Source organism: Lepidochelys kempii, chromosome 21, assembly GCF_965140265.1.
Source record: "Lepidochelys kempii isolate rLepKem1 chromosome 21, rLepKem1.hap2, whole genome shotgun sequence".
NCBI lineage: Eukaryota > Metazoa > Chordata > Testudines > Cheloniidae > Lepidochelys > Lepidochelys kempii.
Window position 1 is genome coordinate 1,481,410 of NC_133276.1, and position 19,222 is coordinate 1,500,631.

General features: G+C 40.4%; 1 protein-coding gene across 7 annotated transcripts in view; it reads right to left on the bottom strand.

Annotated features, from left to right (window-relative positions):
* The window catches only part of MAGI3 (membrane associated guanylate kinase, WW and PDZ domain containing 3), a 211,945-nt gene that overhangs the window by 52,016 nt on the left and 140,707 nt on the right, over window positions 1-19,222 (bottom strand). For all 7 annotated transcript variants that reach the window (XM_073319477.1, XM_073319471.1, XM_073319470.1 and 4 more), the window contains 2 exons: window positions 9,969-10,063; window positions 7,861-8,055 (listed from right to left, as the gene is read on the bottom strand). In XM_073319477.1, coding sequence (XP_073175578.1) covers window positions 7,861-8,055; window positions 9,969-10,063 — 290 coding nt within the window. The remainder of the gene's footprint in view (window positions 1-7,860; window positions 8,056-9,968; window positions 10,064-19,222) is intronic.

Here is a 19,222-nt window from a genome sequence, read left to right on the forward strand (position 1 = left end):
CCTGGATCCAAATTCGCTCTCAGGCAGAGAAAATGCACTGTTTTTACATTATACGTATACAGGGAGCAGAGACCATTCAATAAATAATGCATCCGATGAAGTGAGCTGTAGCTCACGAAAGCTTAGGCTCAAATAAATTTGTTATTCTCTAAGGTGCCACAAGTACTCCTTTTCTTTTCGCGAATACAGACTAACACGGCTGCTACTCTGAAACATTCAATAAATGACACTGAATAAGTCCTTATGAAGCTGTTTATACAGAAGAGTATATACTTATGTATAGCTATAAAAAGCAGAAGTAGAGCTGAAATAAATGGTTACTTTCCAGGGAGAAGGCCATATATTCAGAAGTATTAATGGAATAAATACCACCACCTATCTATTATATAGCACTTTTCATCAGCAGATCTCAAAGTGCTTTATAAAGGATATCAGTATCATCATCTTAATTTTCAGATAGGGAATATGGGGCACAGAGCAAATGTGATTTTCCCAAGGTCACCCAGCAGGCTAGAGGCAGAGCCGGGAATCGAATTCAGGTCTCCCAAGTCCCAGACCAGTGCTCTAATCACTAGACCACATGCAAGCCATAGGACGTGTTTCATTCAGATAACTTGGTAATTGAATGCATATTGCACTTATATACTGACAAGCTGTTTTATACTTTTTTTAAATTTAAATTAAATGAGAGAGATAGAACTTAAGAAAAATGGAGGAACAAGCAACACAGCTAAGGAAGATTTAAGGCAAATGTTTCCACAGCCCTCTTGTAAGCAATTTAAATATCCAAGAATAATATGCAATGTCACATAAGCCCGCTGTTATGTCATGCATGGTTAAGATAAACCAGAATCCAAAATTAGAAAATCCTGCAAGAATGAAGAGCAGCTGCGACCCATCCCAGCCCCAAACTGGAAAAGGAGAGTAGAAAAAAAAAAAATAATCAAGAATTGAAAGAGCAGATGTTATTAGTCTTGAAGTCACCCCAGTCCTTTAAAATGGTTATTAGTGCATGTGCCTTTGAAAGGAAAAGGCTGTTCCTGAATAATTTTTTTGTTTCTTATGAAGGCCACTCAGGGAATTCGGTTTTTTACTATTATTCATTGTTATTTATTAACCAGGGCTTACAGAAACTGAAAATCAAAACCTACTTCCTTGTGATTTTTTCCTTCATCGGGAGGCTTCGTGGCCAAGGGCTAAGCTGCACGTGTGTACATAGATTTATTGTTATAGGGTCATTTGAGTGTGTGAGGCTGCCGACAACAAATTTTGGTTTTCCTAACAGAAAAGTTGAGCCTTAAGCATTTATGTGGGAACCAACCCTCTTCCTGCTCAATTAAAACATATGTATATATATTTGTACAATTTGTACTTTCCTTTTTCTTTGCAGAAATTATTAAAGAATTTAAGTGGACACTTCAGGATGCAAAGGCCCAGGATTGCTCACGCTACTGAAAGTGCTATCAAAATATCTGACACTGCCAAGCAACTAAAAAAAATGTAAATAGGGCATGTGGCATCCAGTACAATGTCTGCCTGGCAACAGATCAGAAAGACAAGATGGGTAAGGTAGTATCTTTTATTGGACCAACTTCTACTGGTGAAAGACAAGCTGCTGACCTATACAGAGCTCTTTTTCAGGTCTGGGAAAAGTACTCAGAGTGTCAGAACTAAATACAAGGTGGAATCTTAACTAATTAGCCTCTTACAGTTTGTATGGCAACTTCCACCTTCTCTGTGTGTGTTGTATGAGTTGTAACTCTAATGATACCCTGGTTTGGGTTCCAGTGTGGGTGGGAGGTGATAACTAGCAGGGTGCAGTCAGAGGGTTTTTCCTTCCTATATTGACGCAGATTCTCTTGGGGTATTTTGTGATCTACTTCTTTGGTAAAGTGTTCTTGCTTGATGAAGGCGGTTTTAAGGGTGTTAATGTGTGTATCCAGGACTTTCGCCTCAGAGCAAATACTGTGGTATCTAAGTGCCTAGCTATAGATAACAGATTTCTTAGTGTCTCTGGGGTGGTTACAGGATCTGTGAAGGTAAGCTTAGTGATCTTGGGTTTCTTCTATATAGTTGTCTGTAGGGTCCCATTGTTGAAGCTGATTGTGGTATGCAGGAAATTGATGCCGGTGGGGGATTGTTTTAGAGAGAGTTTGATGGATGGGTGGTGGTTCTTGAAGTTGTGGTGGAAATCTATGAGGGAGTGCAGCTCATTGCGCAGAGAATAAAAATACCTTTGATGTATCTCAGGTATATCATTCGTTTCATGATGCATTTGTCCAGAAATTCTTCCTCAAGGTGGTCCATAAAGAGTCTGGAATACTGGGGAGTCATCCTAGTGCCCGTGGCTGTTCTCATGGTTTAGACAAAGTGTTTGTCATTGAAGGTAACATTGTTATGAGTGAAGGATGTGTTATGAGTGAAGGATGAAACAGATGAGTTTGCTGATGTGTTTTGGGTAGATATCAGAGACAGAAAGAGATGCTGTCATTGTGAGGGATGGTGGTGTGTAAGGAGGTGACATCCATAAAGGCAAGCATGGTATTCTGAGGGAGACTGTTAACATTGCAGAGTTCCTGTAGGAAGTAGGGTGTGTCCTGGAGGAAGCTGGCCCTTTTTGTGCTGAGTGGATTGAAGATGGTTTCTATGAGTCCTGATATTCTTTCAGTAAGTGTGCTGTGGCCAGATATGATGGGTCTACCTGGGTTCCCTACTTTGTATTTTGGGAAACACATAGAAGGTCCCTGGGATAGATTTCTGGAGGACGAGGTTGTAGAGTTTCTCCTGGGAGTTGTTTGGGGAAGGATTTGATATCCTTCAGTTCCTGGTGAACTGTAGTGAGGGGTGGTCTTCGAGGTCTGTATAGTAGGTGGTGTCAAAGTTGTTGGCTAGCCTCACGGACAGTCATCACAGTTCAGAGCTATGACGGCACCCTTTTTGTCTGCTGATCTGATCACTATCTGGTGGTTGGATTTCAGGGACTGCATAGCTGTCCTCTCTGCAGTGGAGAGATTGTGGTGGATGTGATCTTTGTTAAGGATTTCAGTGTCAATTTTTTTCCTGAAGCAATCAGTGTAATAATTAAGTGTGTGGTTTCATCCACTTTGGGGTGTCCAGTCAGATGATTCTTTTTTTCTTCTTACTGTTGATGGGGATGTGGTAGGTGAGGGTGGTGTTGTCATTACTATGAAAGAATTCTTTGAGGCGGAGTCAACGAAAGAATTCTTCTAGCTCTCCACGTTAGTATGGTATCAGGTTCTGCGGTAGGGCAGTCATTCAATCACTTGGGGAATACAGATAATTTAGCTCCAGTTGCATAGTCTCAATAAATCGATGATGTTGGGGTTTTGTGTAGTGTCCATGTGGGTCCTGGTGCCATGGTTTTGCCCAGTGTTTGTGTTCTGTGGGTTGTGGAGTTGTTGTAGCTGGTTCGACTCTTTGTTTCTGTGCTGGACAACTGTCACCAGGTTTGGGGTTTTTGTTTGTTGTTGTTTTTTTAATTAATAGTTTTGGGTTTCTTTCATGATCTCCAGGTAGGTTTCCTGATTTTTTCTTTCCAGTCTATGGGAGTATGTGTTGATTTCTTGTTTGAGGTGTCCCTTCTGGAGTACGTGAAGTGCAGGAGACGGTTCCTCAGTTTTTCTGAAGACCTTCTGCAGAGCTGTTCACTATATTTGGAGTTGTATGTAGTGATCAGAGGGTTATAGATAGTGAGCCCTCAGGGGAGGATATTTTGTTTCTTGCGTTTGCTCAGGAAGTAGATGTCGATGTTAAGTTTTGCTTCCTTTTTCTTCATGCTGTGGAGCTTGTATTTCATGGCAATGGACTAAGAACTTTATGATGGCATCAGTATTGCATCATCATGGAGGGGGAAAATATACTTAAATAGAAAGAGTAAGCTATACAAATTCTGTTCCTTTATTAAACTGGAGAGACAGTAACATAACCTACAGCTGTCAGTTCAAGGGATGTGCGCATTAAAGACACGTAAGCACAGACATTCCCTACAAATGCCTGCAGCTTATGAGAACAAGTGCTGTCCACAAAACAGGAAATCCTTGCTAAGTCACTTCAAGCATAGCAGAGCACAGTGTGTGATTTGCTAGAATCACCAACGTTTATTTTTACTGCACATACTGCACAGGAACCACTCTCACTGCAAGTGTTGCCTACATGTGCTTTGAGTGCTTTCTTTATTGGATTCCTTGCCTTAAAAATGCCTGGTAGGAAAAACTGACAGGCAACACATACTGCAGGTGGATTAGCAGCAATGTATGGGACCACTAGAAAGTAAAAGCCACCGAAGTTACACGGATTTTGAAAAAGTTTTGTTAAAGCATAGGCATCACGTCCAACTACCAGCAAAAAACTCTCATCTTATTTATAGCCTTTGAGCTGAAAAATGTTGCTCAGTGATTGACAGAATTTGTGCAATGGAAATGAAACGCAATGTTCCACTAGATCTTATTCTCCAGACAGCAGCAGCAGCATAGAGAAAAGTACACCCCTCTCTTTTTTTGTTTAGAAAAGTGTATTGCCTTTATGGAATCAAAGTAGAGTTGTGAATGATGCATGGACTGAAAAATTCCTACTTATTACACAGAAGGAATAGCTAGTAGCATCCAGTCCCTGCTGTCCTTGCTTCTCCTGTCTTCTCCATACAGAAAGATAAGATGTATAGTTTACACACATCTCAAATACTCAGGACTAAACATCTCACTAACACACTAAGTTTCTAACACTTTTTTTCACAAGTATTTTTTTTATATTTCCTTTTACCTTTGCCTTATTTCTTCCTCCCTTTCACACCAAGGTTGCCACAGAAAGGAGGAGTGAGAGAAGAGAGCACCCACTGTTCTGTGCGTATCAGCATGTCTTCCCAAGCTCTGCTCCCTCTGCAAGATAACCTCCACATCCTTAACACACTTTCCATCTATTTCACATGTTTAAGAAGGGCTGTGAGGTTCAGTCGTTAGAACGGAATCTATCCTTGTCTCTGCCACTGACTCAATGGGTGACTTAGGCCATATGACTCCACCTCTCTGTGACCCACATGTAAGATGAGAACAAAACCACTTAACAGGGGATTTGTAAAGCACATGGAGATCCTTGCAGAAATGGTGCGGCATGAGTGCAAAGGATTATTATAAAGTTTAATTTTTATTTTTATATTTTAATTTTAGGAAATATTTTGAATGATTCTAAGGATCTGGCATACAAACATAGCTGCTGGCAGTGGCACATCAGCAACTTCTGAAACTAGCCCTTAACTTATCACCCTTGCGACGGTCAGTTTGGACAGATGTTGGCTGAATGAGTGGGGTGGGTGTAGCAAAATGGCCCACTGCTCCCAAATCTGGGGAATCCAAAACTACCAGGCACTTCCACCAGTGACAGATAAAGGTACCCTGAACATGGTATGAGTTGCTCTGAATATACTGAATGAGGAGCCTGGGCCTGCGGTTGTGAGTCAGGATAACTATCTGTCCATGTAAAGTTACACTTATGGAAACAATGCGAATACAAGACAATACATTCCATCAGAGAGGCTTACAGAGAATACTTGGTGTCTGTGGTGGTCTAAAGTCCCTAAGGCTGATGATTACAAAGGACTGGCTAACAGATTGTAGAGACAACGATTCAAGAAAGAATGGTGAAGTGGTTTGGGCATGTTGTGCAGATGTCAAAACCTGTACTCTTAGATAATGACAGGTTTCAGAGTAGCAGCCGTGTTAGTCTGTATTTGCAAAAAGAAAAGGAGTACTTGTGGCACCTTAGAGACTAACCAATTTATTGAGCATAAGCTTTCGTGAGCTACAGCTCACTTCATCGGATGCATCAGATGAAGTGAGCTGTAGCTCACGAAAGCTTATGCTCAATTAAATTTGTTAGTCTCTAAGGTGCCACAAGTATTCCTTTTCTTTTTGTACTCTTAGGGAAGCCCTTGACTGCATACCACTTGATGGAAGAAGGAAAAGAGGAGGACAATAGATAACACATAAGAGAACCATTGAAAAGATGTCATTGTCATGGAAACGGACCACAATGGCGCAAGAAACATGGCACTAGTTGTACAGAAATGGAAATACTGGGTTGCCTCTTGTCACAAAGCACAGGAGCAACTAAACTAATCTAATCTAAACAATTCACTGCTCCAATGGAAGGCCAGTTACTTGGTGACTGGAGTTCCTCAAGCCTCTCTTGGCAAGCAAATGAGTTTCAAGCTAGATCATTAAGAAATCTAATCCAGGTTAGAAAACAAAATTACATACTGATACCAACGGAATAGTCACACAAATTATTCATCTTGTAGCAATAATCATTTGTTGAAAAGAACGGAAAACTCAAGAAAGTATCCATATGACTAAATGTGTTTAAAATGGTAAAAACTGTACACTAGACAAAACGTATAAATTTTATCGTATGTGGAAGCTAGACTTTCCAAGAATCCTAAAGAAGACTGTGGTGGTCTATAAAAATCAACATGTACGATGTAATCTGTACATGGCCTACATTAACAGAAATCTAACTGATACCAAATACCAGAGCAGTGATACTCACACCTCAGGGGTTTAGGAGCCACATTAACAATCAGCATTAACCACAAGAACACAGTAGCGTAAATTCATTATTTCATTTACTATAGTACTATAGATTCATATTTAAACAGTATAATGGGGGAAATACATAGTTTTTATATATTATATATATTTATTCTCAGAGCAAAATGACTGACCAAGCATTTTATCAATTACAATTAGTTAATAAGATAGTAAAAACATTCTGATTGGTTAATAATTAAAGCAGTGTGTTTTAATATGTGCTGCAAAGAGCCAATTGCAGCTTGCGAGACTCAGTTGAGTATCACTGTACTAGAGGCAGAATCACAATAGTTTAGCTGTGACTAGGCAACATACATACTAGACTGAGAAGTATACAAAACAGGCCAAATCATCGTAAGAAGCCAGTCCAATATAATGTTAAAACTATTTGAGAAAATCTCTTTACATACTTCTCTAGATTCAGTAACTATTTTAACAAAACTAATTGTCTTTGGAATATTACTACATTGCACACGGCCTCAGCATCAAAACCCTGGAAGCTAAGAAGACTCAAAAGAAAGAAACATTGTAGAACAGTATAATTTCAACCTTTTAAATTCTCAGCCTACCAGCTCCAATTTTATTAGGAACAATTAACCACGATTGGCAGAGGAAACTAAGCTCACGAAACAAATACTGTAAAAAATAACTCACATTATAATTTATGCCATGACAACACCACACATAAGCAGCAAGGTTTAACATTCATACTAACATCACCTTGAGCTAGCTCATTAAGGACTACAATGTAATAAATATTTATTATCCAATTATCCCTCCTCTACTCTGTTTGTTATATTCATTTGTAGAGTCTTATCTTAAATTAGATCATAAGCTTTGGGGGAAATGGACTGCTACTTTCTACATGTGTTGCCCAGCACAATGGAGCTCCAAACAGGAAGTACTGACACAAACAAACAATAAAATGAACACGATAGGTTCAAGGAATCCTTCAAGTGGCCCATTGGTGGAGCTTGACAATAATCTTTTGTAACATGCAGCACAAGATTTGCAATAGACAGAACCACTGAACTCTCACAAATTTCCAAAACATGGATTTGTATTAACTTATTACTTCTTTTCTAATTGAGGGTTTTAGACACTGCATAATATTTTCCCCACTCTGATAAACAACAGCTTCAGGTAAAAAGAACGTTTCAAAAAGAATGTCTGCAGGTGGAGTCATCTAATTCCCCATGGCCCATCAACTGCTTCCCTCTCTTTTGGCCAAGCTTGAAATGGAGAAATGCTACTTCACCTGGTGCAATTTTCCCATCCTGCGCAGCAGGTCCGTCTTTCAGCACATTCTTCACCTGGAGGAACTCATCAGGTCTGTCTCCACCAATGATTGTGAAACCAAATCCCATAGTGCTTTTCTTCAATGATGTCCGTAAGAGGGCTCCTGTAAGTTGGGTTGGATCTCTGGTGAAGAGTGACTTCTCTGGTTCTGCACCTAAAGAGAAGTCAACACATTTAGTCTGGATAAGAGAAGACTGAGGGGGGACATGATAACAGTTTTCAAGTATGTAAAAGGCTGTTACAAGGAGGAGGGAGAAAAATTGTTTTTCTTAACCTCTGAGAATAGGACAAGAAGCAATGGGCTTAAATTCCAGTAACGGAAGTTTAGGCTGGACATTGGGAAAAACTTCCTAACTATCCGGATGGTTAAGCACCGGAATAAATTGCCTAGGGAGGTTGTGGAATCCCCATCACTGGAGATTTTTTAAGAGCAGGTTAGACAAACACCTGTCAGGAATGGTCTAGATAATACTTAGTCCTGCCATGAGGCAGGGGACTGGACTAGATGATCTCTCAAGGTCCCTTCCAGTCCTATGATTCTATGATCTGTCATCATCAGCAATTCTGCTAAGAAATGACCCATAAGTAAGTCCAGATAGTTTAACAAGGTAAGAAAAAAGGGTGGTTGAAAATACTCAATTTACATGACTGTGAATACACATAAGGTTGCAAAACAGGATGGGGCAAGAGGAAATTTTTGAACATTTAACCAAAACCAACAACAACTTCTGAAATTATGGAAGAGTGGAAAACAGGCACCTTTTCACTGTAAAAATCAAATGACAGTTTTGAAAGGACTAAAGGTTGAAAGTAGGTATGGTTATAACCCACTGTGAGGGTTAGTGTCTGTACTCAGTTTGAAAAAAATTGGCTTTGATTTGACAATGTTAGGAGCATTTGAAAACTGTGTTGGAGCATGCATATTCCTTAGTAAGTGTTCAGGCATGCATTCAGATGTGTTGTGTGCATATACACCACAAGAGTGCATTAAAACAGCTTTATAATGCTTTACATGCACAAAGCACTTTACAAAGGGTAGTTAATCCCTGCAACACCACTGTGAAATAGGTCGCTAGGCCACTGATATTATCCACATTTAACTGATGGGCTAAGGGAACCGACAGGTGAAAAGACTTTCCCAGGCCATAAAGCAGAGCAGCAGCAGAGCTGGAACTAGAACTATCATGTCTCCATTCCCAGTTCCCTTGATTCTGTGCTCTAATCTCTTAACAAGGCCCAATTCAAAACTGGTAAGAGCCAGAAGCCTAACAGGGCAGTGCGGCTGCTTCACCCCCACCCTCTGACTGGCTCTCCCAACTCCCTTGCTGGCTAACCAAATGGAATGTTCAAGCTGCTGATGACTACCAGCATTAGAATGGTTTAAGCTGCTTAAGCAACTTTAAGGTCTTAGATCAGTTTCAACTGCAAAAAACATTCCAAACCCCCCACAATTTCTTTGGGGGGGGGGGGGAGGCTACAAATGGTCTGGCCAGGGGACAGGAAACACTAATATTGCCTTAAGGAATTAATAGTACATACACACTCAGATATGAAGATGCATACTCAACTTGCAATAGTCAGACATTAGTTGAGCTTTGACCAACTGCAGCCTGTTAAGGCTATATGTGCATAGTTTACTAATGATGGTGACAGACACAAGCTGACCTAAGCTGACTGCTGTCTGCTACAGAACCAGTAACTTGTTCTGAAAAAGCTACAGAATTAAATACAATAAACTAAATTAAAGCAACATTTTCAAGGTTTCATAAATAAACATTCAAAATGCCAGAAATGTGAAAATGCTGATTAAAATTGTTCTTTTCAACTTAACTTCTGGACTCCCTATACTCCATAAACTAAAGCACGTTAATTTAGTCCAAGTTTTCATCTCAATAGAAGTCAGGAAAAAATGACTTATTTGGGATCACACTGAACATTTAACCTAATGGGAAAAACACAAAATGAAGATCTACTTGAAATAAAATACCCAGAAAACTTCTTTTTTGAGACTGCTCTTCATTCATAAAGATACTGCAGCTAATAGTGAAAAACAGCTACTGAAAGTACCTGGTTTTGAAGGGCCAACATCAGTCTGTCCTAGCTGTTTTTTTCTCTTGGCTTCCAATACTGGATTTTCAAACTGGGTTTTCTGGTTAATGTGACTGAAAATATACAAACACGTTAGAATTTCAGGGTAAAAAGCTTTATTCCAATTTCATGGGGAAATCAACTACAGGTGGTTTTAGTTCAAATATTATTTTGCTTTATCTTAGATAAACACCAAGGAGCAATGAACACTAAGATAATATTACAATCAATATGGATAACAGTGACTTTTTTATCCAGACACTTTGATTTACTTTTTAAAGCCACTGAGGCTTTCAGTGCCTGTAAGATGCTGATAGAAGCAAAGTGAATCATGTTCTGGCTCTTCAGGAGCCTTAATAATAATGTGTTTCAGCAAAGAGACACGCTGTTCAGTAAATTCCATTCTCTTTTACAAAATTTGTGACTTGGCTCCATTTTAAAGTGACATGCAACGTTATTAGTGAAGAGTTCCAATCATCAAATCACAGAAAGTGGCTAAGCCATCATTCAAGGCTTCTTGAAAGTACAGGAGGTTTGTTTGTCTTTAGATAGGCTGAACCCATGCTCAAACCTGCTCATAAAGACGGAAGATTGGCATCCATTTTGTTCTCCATTAACTACGTGAACATTAAGCGCTCCACACAGTTAGAAAAAATGTATATGCAATCTCAGCACTGCATACCTGCCTTCCCCTTGTTTCAGTTGCAGATTGCAATTCTTGAAAAGATGAAAAAGCTCAGAACTCAGATTTTGAGGAATATGGTTATGGGGTATATAATTTCATTAAGAGTGCTTGATTAATATACTTCCTGTAATTCTAGTGAGGGAGGAATGGAGGTGTGACACTGCACCTCATATTCATCACAGTGATGATTATATATATATATGATATGATATGATTATGGCATAATTATGAATCTTTTTGTACAAGATGGGTCACATGAGGTGTCATTGGAAAAGTTATGATTTGCCAAATATGATTATCCTATTTCTGTACATGTATCAATTTTGTATCTGAAGTTATGAATATTGACAATGTATTTGTATTTCAAATGTGCTTACTCTAGGTAAGACCCACAACTAGTCTTTCAGGTACAACAATGGTTCATCAACAAGGACAATGGACCATGGAAGAGCTTAGCCTTCCTGTGAACATTTCAGCCAGCCAATGAGTAATGGCTGCTATGACTCAGCAAGACATGCAAGGGCATGTGACCAGGCCACATGACACTGAACTCCATTTTGGTACCTGTATTTTTCCACAAACTAGGCTGGGAACTTAGCTTTGAAAAAAGGGCTCCAGCCATATGGAAAAACTATATAAGGTGGGGAGTGACATCATCTCAGGGCCTCACTCCCCACACAAGGGAACACCTGGAAACACCTGAGGAACAAAGACTGAACTGGGGTAAGTGCTGGTCACAGGCTAAAGGGATTTCTAGCCTGTGTATGGAAACTTGGTGGACTGCTTGTATCAGTCAGGGTGAGAAATTGCTAATTCAAATCCTATCTAGTATATCAGGCTTAGTTTGCAGTTTTTTATTTATTTGCTAGGTAATCTGTTTGCTGTTTGATCTGCTTGCTGTCATTATAATCACTTAATAACTTTTTGTAGTTAATAAACTTGTTTTATGTTAACCAGTGTGTCTTTAAGTGAAGTGTCTGGGAAAATCTCAGCTTGGTTAACACAGGCTTGTTGTGCATATCTTTCGCACATCAACGGGAAAGCGAACTGTATTAATGAGCTTGCACTGTACAGATCCCTGTGCAGTGCAAGATGGTATAATACTAAGTTTATCCTCCAGCGAGGGTGCAAGGCTGGGGAGCTAGGAAATTTGCTGTTTTGTTTTGTCTGTCCTTGAGGGGCTTAGGTACAGCACTCAGGGAGCTCAGTTGGGGGTGTGATGCAATCTGCTGTCATGCTGGGTGATGACAAGGCCTGGAGAGGCTGGCTGAATCACCAGCAGAGCAGTGTGAGAGGGACGACCCAGCTGAATGGTTAGGGGAGCCAGTAGTTTCACCTGCTTCCAGACTGTACCCTGGGAGCGACAACCCGCCACAGGGGCGCGTTCCATTAATTGTATTCCTGAAAAGAATCAAAACTTTTTTCCTAATTAAAATCTGTAATAATAAATTACGTGTTGAAAAATTATGAACTTCACTATTATGTTAAAGCAGACACTGCCAGGTAATGTAAACTGTAAAATCAGATGTTCCAAAAATAAGGGGCAGTCGTATTAAACAACTAAATTTTACTACTCATGAAAATGTTACACTGAAAAAAACAAATATTTTAAATATTTTAAATGCCAACTTTCCCCTGTAGCACTGGAATGCACAAAGCTCGAGTTTGACTAGTGCAGGAGCCTAGAAAGTCAGACCAGTCTAATCTATCCAAAGCTGAAAGAAATGTAGTAAATAAACACCATAAAAATGAAAAACAAATGAGATTTTGTCTGGATTTTCAAAGAAGCATAAGGGATGCAAATTCAGTGGGATTTGGGCACCTAACTCCCTCAGACTCCTTTGAAAATCCTAGGCTTTATGTGCTTTCAGTTTTAATAAATTACAGTCCATATTGTCTTTGATTATGCACCAACGGTTCCCATATGCATTTATCAGGGGACAGAATGTGCCCTTTAGGACTTACTAAACAAGTACGTACTTACCCACTGAAGTCAATTGAATAGATTTTTTATTTAAATGTACTGATTCATGTTGACCAACATCAGAGCTGAATATGGGCTCTTCTTCACCTAGCCTAATTGCTATACTGTGGTTTTTGTCTACTGTGGTTTGCCAGAAAACAGTAAACTTATCTAACCTGTTTTGACACTCATTTAATCACAGTTTTTATGAGCAGGACATATGTTTTACCTTAAAGGCTTTATTTCATTAGGTAGTCATTATTACTTGCATTACCTATACTCCTCATATATTTCTGCAGAGGGAGTATCTAAATCCAATTACTTTCTTTAAAAAACAAACTAGAAAAAAAGGTGATTGAATCTTTATACAAGGTATAGCATAAAAAATAAAGTATACAGTAATACCATTAAAAAAAGCCATCGAAGATTTTATCCTCGAAGTCTCGATGCCCCCTGAGATATGGGTCAGTATTCTCATACAATTTTAAAAATGGTTAGTTGCAGCTGAGGGCAACTGCGCCTCAATTCCCCCTCTGTGGTCCTGCAAGGGACCTATTCTTAGGGTTTCAGCGCCACAGCTGTTGCCTCTCTTGAGCAGACACATCTCTCCCTCTCTCCTGGGTACTTCTGGGCTACATAGCTCCATGGCTACACTGCAAATTCCCCCGCAAAGTCATACTGACTAAGCCAACCAGCTTTCCTTTTCTCCTTAGAGGTAGTAAACAGCATAATTGCCACAAAGCTCTTTCTAAGGAAACGCTTTTGCCTTAAGAATAAATGTATTACAGAGAGAACATTAACAACAATAAAAGAACCTACAAGCATGCAAATAAGCTTACTCGCGAGATCTCCCTGACTCCAAGTGCTCTGGCCAATGAACAGTCCACAAGTTCATAACTCCATTTGCTCAGAACAAGAACACTCATGAACCTGAGAGTTACTCCTTTACGCAATTTGGGTCTTTTGACCCTGGAAATAGGTCATTTGTAGACAAAGATCACCTCCGCATGGAGAAGCTTCAAACGGGGTGGAAGTGGGCATTTGCATTCCCCCAGGAAACCTACTCAACTAACAAGTTAATACTTGTCCTAGCATTGTTTAAAAGAATGCTTCAAAGCTCATAACACTTCCCAAGGTTTACATTAGTCATGTCTCCTAGACAAATTACATACAATCCCACTCTAAAACAAACAGTTGCATTTTTAACACAATGAGCTTTTAAGATACTTAAATTTAATTCAATAAGGCTTATCCAAGATACTGCAGAAAATGGCCATAACTGTCAGTTACAATCTATAAAAAGTTCTCTGGATATACTGAAACACAGAGGTTGTGAGACTTGATTGAGGTCACACAATGAGGCAGTGGCAGAATTAGAACAGAACCCAGAAGTAACCCATCAGTCCCACTGCAGCAGATTTCCAATGCTAAACACACTGCGTATCCAGTCTTAAACAGACAATGTCAACACATTTTGTAAACAGTGCTTGGAAGATGAAATGACTGACTTCCTGCTAAATTTTTGTTCCAATGAAGCAAGGAAGAAGCAAATTATCTCTCTTTTGATCCAATCTTATACTGGTAAGATCCAATCTTATACTGGTCCCGTGAGAGATATCATTGGAAAGGTTATGATTTACTGAATGCAATTATCCAGTTTGTATGCCTGTATCATTTCTGTATCTGAAGCTAGGGAAGAAGATATCTGGTTTAACAAGTAACTGCTCTGCAGAGCAACTATTCAGGTACCAGACCTTTACCTCCATCAGTCAACTCACTGCAGATTACTGTGCTGGTGATGCAAAACTTCAACAGTCTGGGAACCAAGCCACAGTCTCCACAGTGCACCCATCTCTGCTCATCTGTACCCTGAGTACAGTCTGTATTTTGAAAATCTAATAAATTACTCAACCGTAAAGTATGCCTGCCCTAGGAAATGTCTTACATCATCACAGTTCTTTGCTGTTAAAGATCACTGAGCACTTTCATGACTTTTTCCATTGGGGTAGAGCACTGTAGGAACTGTTGCAACTTGCTCTTGTATGTTCTGCTTTGGTTGGGACTGAATATCCCAGGGATTTGCACTAGGGAACAAGCCCTTTCCCTTTGGATACACTGGTATGAATATGGACAAAGTTACAGTGACTATAAGTCACTGCCATACAAGACTTGCTGTGTGCTGTGACTTGTATGTGCTTTTTGTTCAGCTCCATTTTAGCAAACATTCCCATCACAAGTGGCAATAATTGGCAGCCATACTGGTAATCTCTTAAGAGAGCCTACTGTAGTGTTCCTCCAACCTGGAGTACACCAAACTAATTCAGGAGGGTATGGAGCAGAGGAGAGGATCAGTGCAAGTGGGGCAAGCTGCAGGACCCAGATCTACCCCTCCACTGTGCTGCTGCAGATGCAAGGAATATCACCCACCTCCCTACTTCCTCCTGTTGTGACTGTTAATACAGCAGGCTGTAGGAGCAGCTCACATTAGCAATCCAACAGAACAAGCTTCTCTTCTCTGTTCCCTTGGAATTCAGATCAACACTGACACCAGTTGATGCTGCCCAAGCACTCACTGCAAGCTTCAAGTTTAAATTTAATTTGTGTTTGGTTCTGAAATCTAAGCACAAATAATTTTGATAGTCTTCAAAAGAACACACACCAGACAATGAGAACAACTGGACCTCCTGCTAAATGAAACGTGGTGTTGAATGGGAAGAAAAATTCAGCATCCACAGCAAAATCTGTTAAAGTCTGTTTTTTACCAGTATTCTATTGGGAAAACATTTATCTCATTTGCCATAAATTCCACATTATGTCATGTATGCAGGAATCAGTTAACCAGTTGTGTTCTAACGGGAGGACACAGAAAAGAAAGGTACATAATGCAAAGCATCACAGTTCCAGTCACCCCTGCAAAGCTGCAGCCTCAAGAAACAAAACCGGGGGGTGGGGGAAGAATACAGGGTTGCTGGGTTAATCCAGCTCTCTGCAAGAAAGGGGGAATAAATGAAACCAATTTAAGAAGAATAAAAAGAACCAAGCCAACGTGAATCCACAGTTCTGTGCTTTAAATATGAATCACCACACCTGTGGAGCCAGTTTTGAGAAGAAAAATAAAAGAAGGCTGAAGAGAGCTGGCAGGTACCAGGCTCTGGGAGAAAAAACAGCAACAGAATCCAGGGCAATCAGCCTAAAGAACATACTAAAATGCATCCGATGAAGTGAGCTGTAGCTCACAAAAGCTTATGCTCAAATAAATTGGTTAGTCTCTAAGGTGCCACAATTCCTCCTTTTCTTTTTACTAAAATGACTCCGAGCTTGGAGATGTTGAACTGGATCCTCAACATCCTGTACAGAGACAGTGGGTGAGTACAACAAAATGTAAAGAAATAAAATAAAATTGTACTATTGTGGCTGGGGGAGGAAATATAGCAATGGCCATTTTGGAAAGCTCAGACAAACAGAGGGGGAGTGCGGTAGCAGTCATCTTGAAAGAGGCACAACAAGCAAGAAGAAAAGAGAAAATCTAGATGTTTGGGAAAAGAAAGAAATCCTCCAATAAAGATCTCTTCCCCTCCCCACCCAAAAACAAAACAGTAATTTTCCTGGCAACAAACAAATTAACGGAGGCAGGTGGAGATGCACCAGTCACTGAGGCTGACCTAAAGGACCTGCTGTAAGAAATCAAAAAGATGAATAAGGAGAGGAGAGGAGAGAAGAGTTCCAGGCTTACAATAAAAATACAAAAATGAAATTAATGGGAAAATATTAGATGTAGAAGCAGGATTAAATGACCAATTGGACAGCATTATTAATCTAACTGAAAAAATTGAAACAACTGGAAAAAAGAGGAAAACACAGAATTAAAGCTGGAGGACATGGAAAACAGAATACAAGAATTACATAAGGATTGAATATATTCCAGAGGAGACTGAAGGGAAAAATCTGTTGGGCACACGGACAATAGTTTCCATGACATATTAAAACTGGGCAATATTTATCACATTCATATTTGGAGAGCTCACAGATCCCTTTCCCCCAGGCCTCCAGCAGGTTCCAGATTAAAAAACGTGATTGTCTTCTCTCTACCACTACCACAACAAGGATAAAATTCTCAGGGCAATGAGGGAGAGAGCTGACCCACTGATGATTCTTAACCAGCCCGTACAAATTTTCCCAGATCTGGTAACCTCAACCTTTAGAAAGCAAAGAGAACTATACCAGGTGACTACACTTCTTAGATAGAACAATGTACAATACAAATGAGGGTTCTCATTTAGACTGTCCTTTAAATGGAAGGACTGATGTGTCTAACTCAGATCCAAAAAAAGGGGAACAGATACTTACAAAAATGGAAATGGTTAAATCAGTTCCAGAACAATCTGAATGGGATCAAAGGCTTTCCCAGAAATCACTGGGAATCAGTGACATCATAGAGAACCTGAACAGCTCAAAAAGATACATTGTCAAGACAAAAGGACAGATTATGAGAGCAGAATAAACTGTCCAGATCCAGAACAACAAAATTAGTATATGTAATATTACAATAATAATGGATATTCTATCCATGTGGTTATAATGACAAAAGGAATATATGGAATGGAAGCTGGGCTGGGCAGCACCCAGGATAGTGTATGTGGATACAGCACGCCTAATGGGTATAACATTATAGTTAATTTACATTGATTAATAACAAAAGTTAATAATAAAATAGGAGACTCAGATCACCCCGGTGAAGTAAGTTTGACTATAGAGTTATCATAAACATTCTAAAATGTATATTGGTTGGAGAAGGGTCATCAACAGTGGAAAATTTTAAGAATATGTGAACTCATTGATGGTATAATAATCTCATAATGCCTAGTGTTATAAAGATGTTTGATCAGATTAGATAAGGCTTGGTTCTTAAGAAACACACACACACACACACGTCCGTATAAACAGAAGACACTTCCCCACACACCCCAGCACAGAAATAATATGCTGATAGAGGAATTAACCAAAGGCCAGGCTCCCAAAGCTACAAGGGACCAGGTGGCCATGGGGGAATGCATAAGGACGGAAACAGGATAAGAGAACAAAAACAGATATTAAATATTGTTGTGTGTCTTAATAGAAAACATTATATTAATAAAAACAGGGCTCAATGAAAAAATGTACAGCAAGTCAGATTCAAGATCACGGTACAACAATACAGGTTTTAAAAAAGAAAAAGCAATATATGTGAGAGTTTTAAAATTACTGGTGTGTTTAACATGAACTCTTTCTAAAATGTTCTATCTAAAGAAGAGATGCAAATATAATAGAGACCTAGCATCTAGCTGGTGGGGGGGGGAAGGGGTTGCACATCTCACTGATTTTAGCAAAGGGTAATATACTGGGCGACAGCATAGAATCATAGAATATCAGGGTTGGAAGGGACCCCAGAAGGTCATCTAGTCCAACCCCCTGCTCGAAGCAGGACCAATTCCCAGTTAAATCATCCCAGCCAGGGCTTTGTCAAGCCTGACCTTAAAAACCTCTAAGGAAGGAGATTCTACCACCTCCCTAGGTAACACATTCCAGTGTTTCACCACCCTCATAGTGAAAAAGTTTTTCCTAATATCCAATCTAAACCTCCCCCACTGCAACTTGAGACCATTACTCCTCGTTCTGTCATCTGCTACCACTGAGAACAGTCTAGAGCCATCCTCTTTGGAACCCCCTTTCAGGTAGTTGAAAGCAGCTATCAAATCCCCCCTCATTCTTCTCTTCTGCAGGCTAAACAATCCCAGCTCCTTCAGCCTCTCCTCATAAGTCATGTGTTCTAGACCCCTAATCATTTTTGTTGCCCTTAGATGGACTCTCTCCAATTTATCCACATCCTTCTTGTAGTGTGGGGCCCAAAACTGGACACAGTACTCCAGATGAGGCCTCACCAAAGTCGAATAGAGGGGGACGATCACGTCCCTCGATCTGCTCGCTATGCCCCTGCTTATACATCCCAAAATGCCACTGGCCTTCTTGGCAACAAGGGCACACTGCTGACTCATATCCAGCTTCTCATCCACTGCCACCCCAGGTCCTTTTCCGCAGAACTGCTGCCTAGCCATTCGGCCCCTAGTCTGTAGCGGTGCATTGGATTCTTCCATCCTAAGTGCAGGACCCTGCACTTAAGTAAGCCGGTCTGGGCCCGTAAACCATGCTGGACCAGAACTGCTTCCCCAGGCCGGCGATTTAGAGGGCCCGGGACTCCCTGCAGCGGTCCGAGCCCCGGGACCTTTAAATCACCATCCGAGCCCTGCTACTGGAGCCCTGGGGTAGTGGCAGCAGGGCTCGAGCGGTGATTTAAAGGGCCAGGGGTTCCAGCCACTGCAGGGAGCCTCGGGCCCTTTAAATCGCCGCCCAAACCCGGCTGCCGGGGGTGATTTAAAGGACCCAGGGCTTTAAAGGGCCCGCCTCTCCTGGTTGAGACCATGATCCTTTAAATTGCCCCTGAGCTCCCAGCCACCACTGCAGCTGGTAGCTCTGGGGGTGATTTAAAGGGCCCAAGGCTCCCAGGCACCGCTACCACAGCTGGAGCCCTGGGGCCTTTAAACCTTGGTT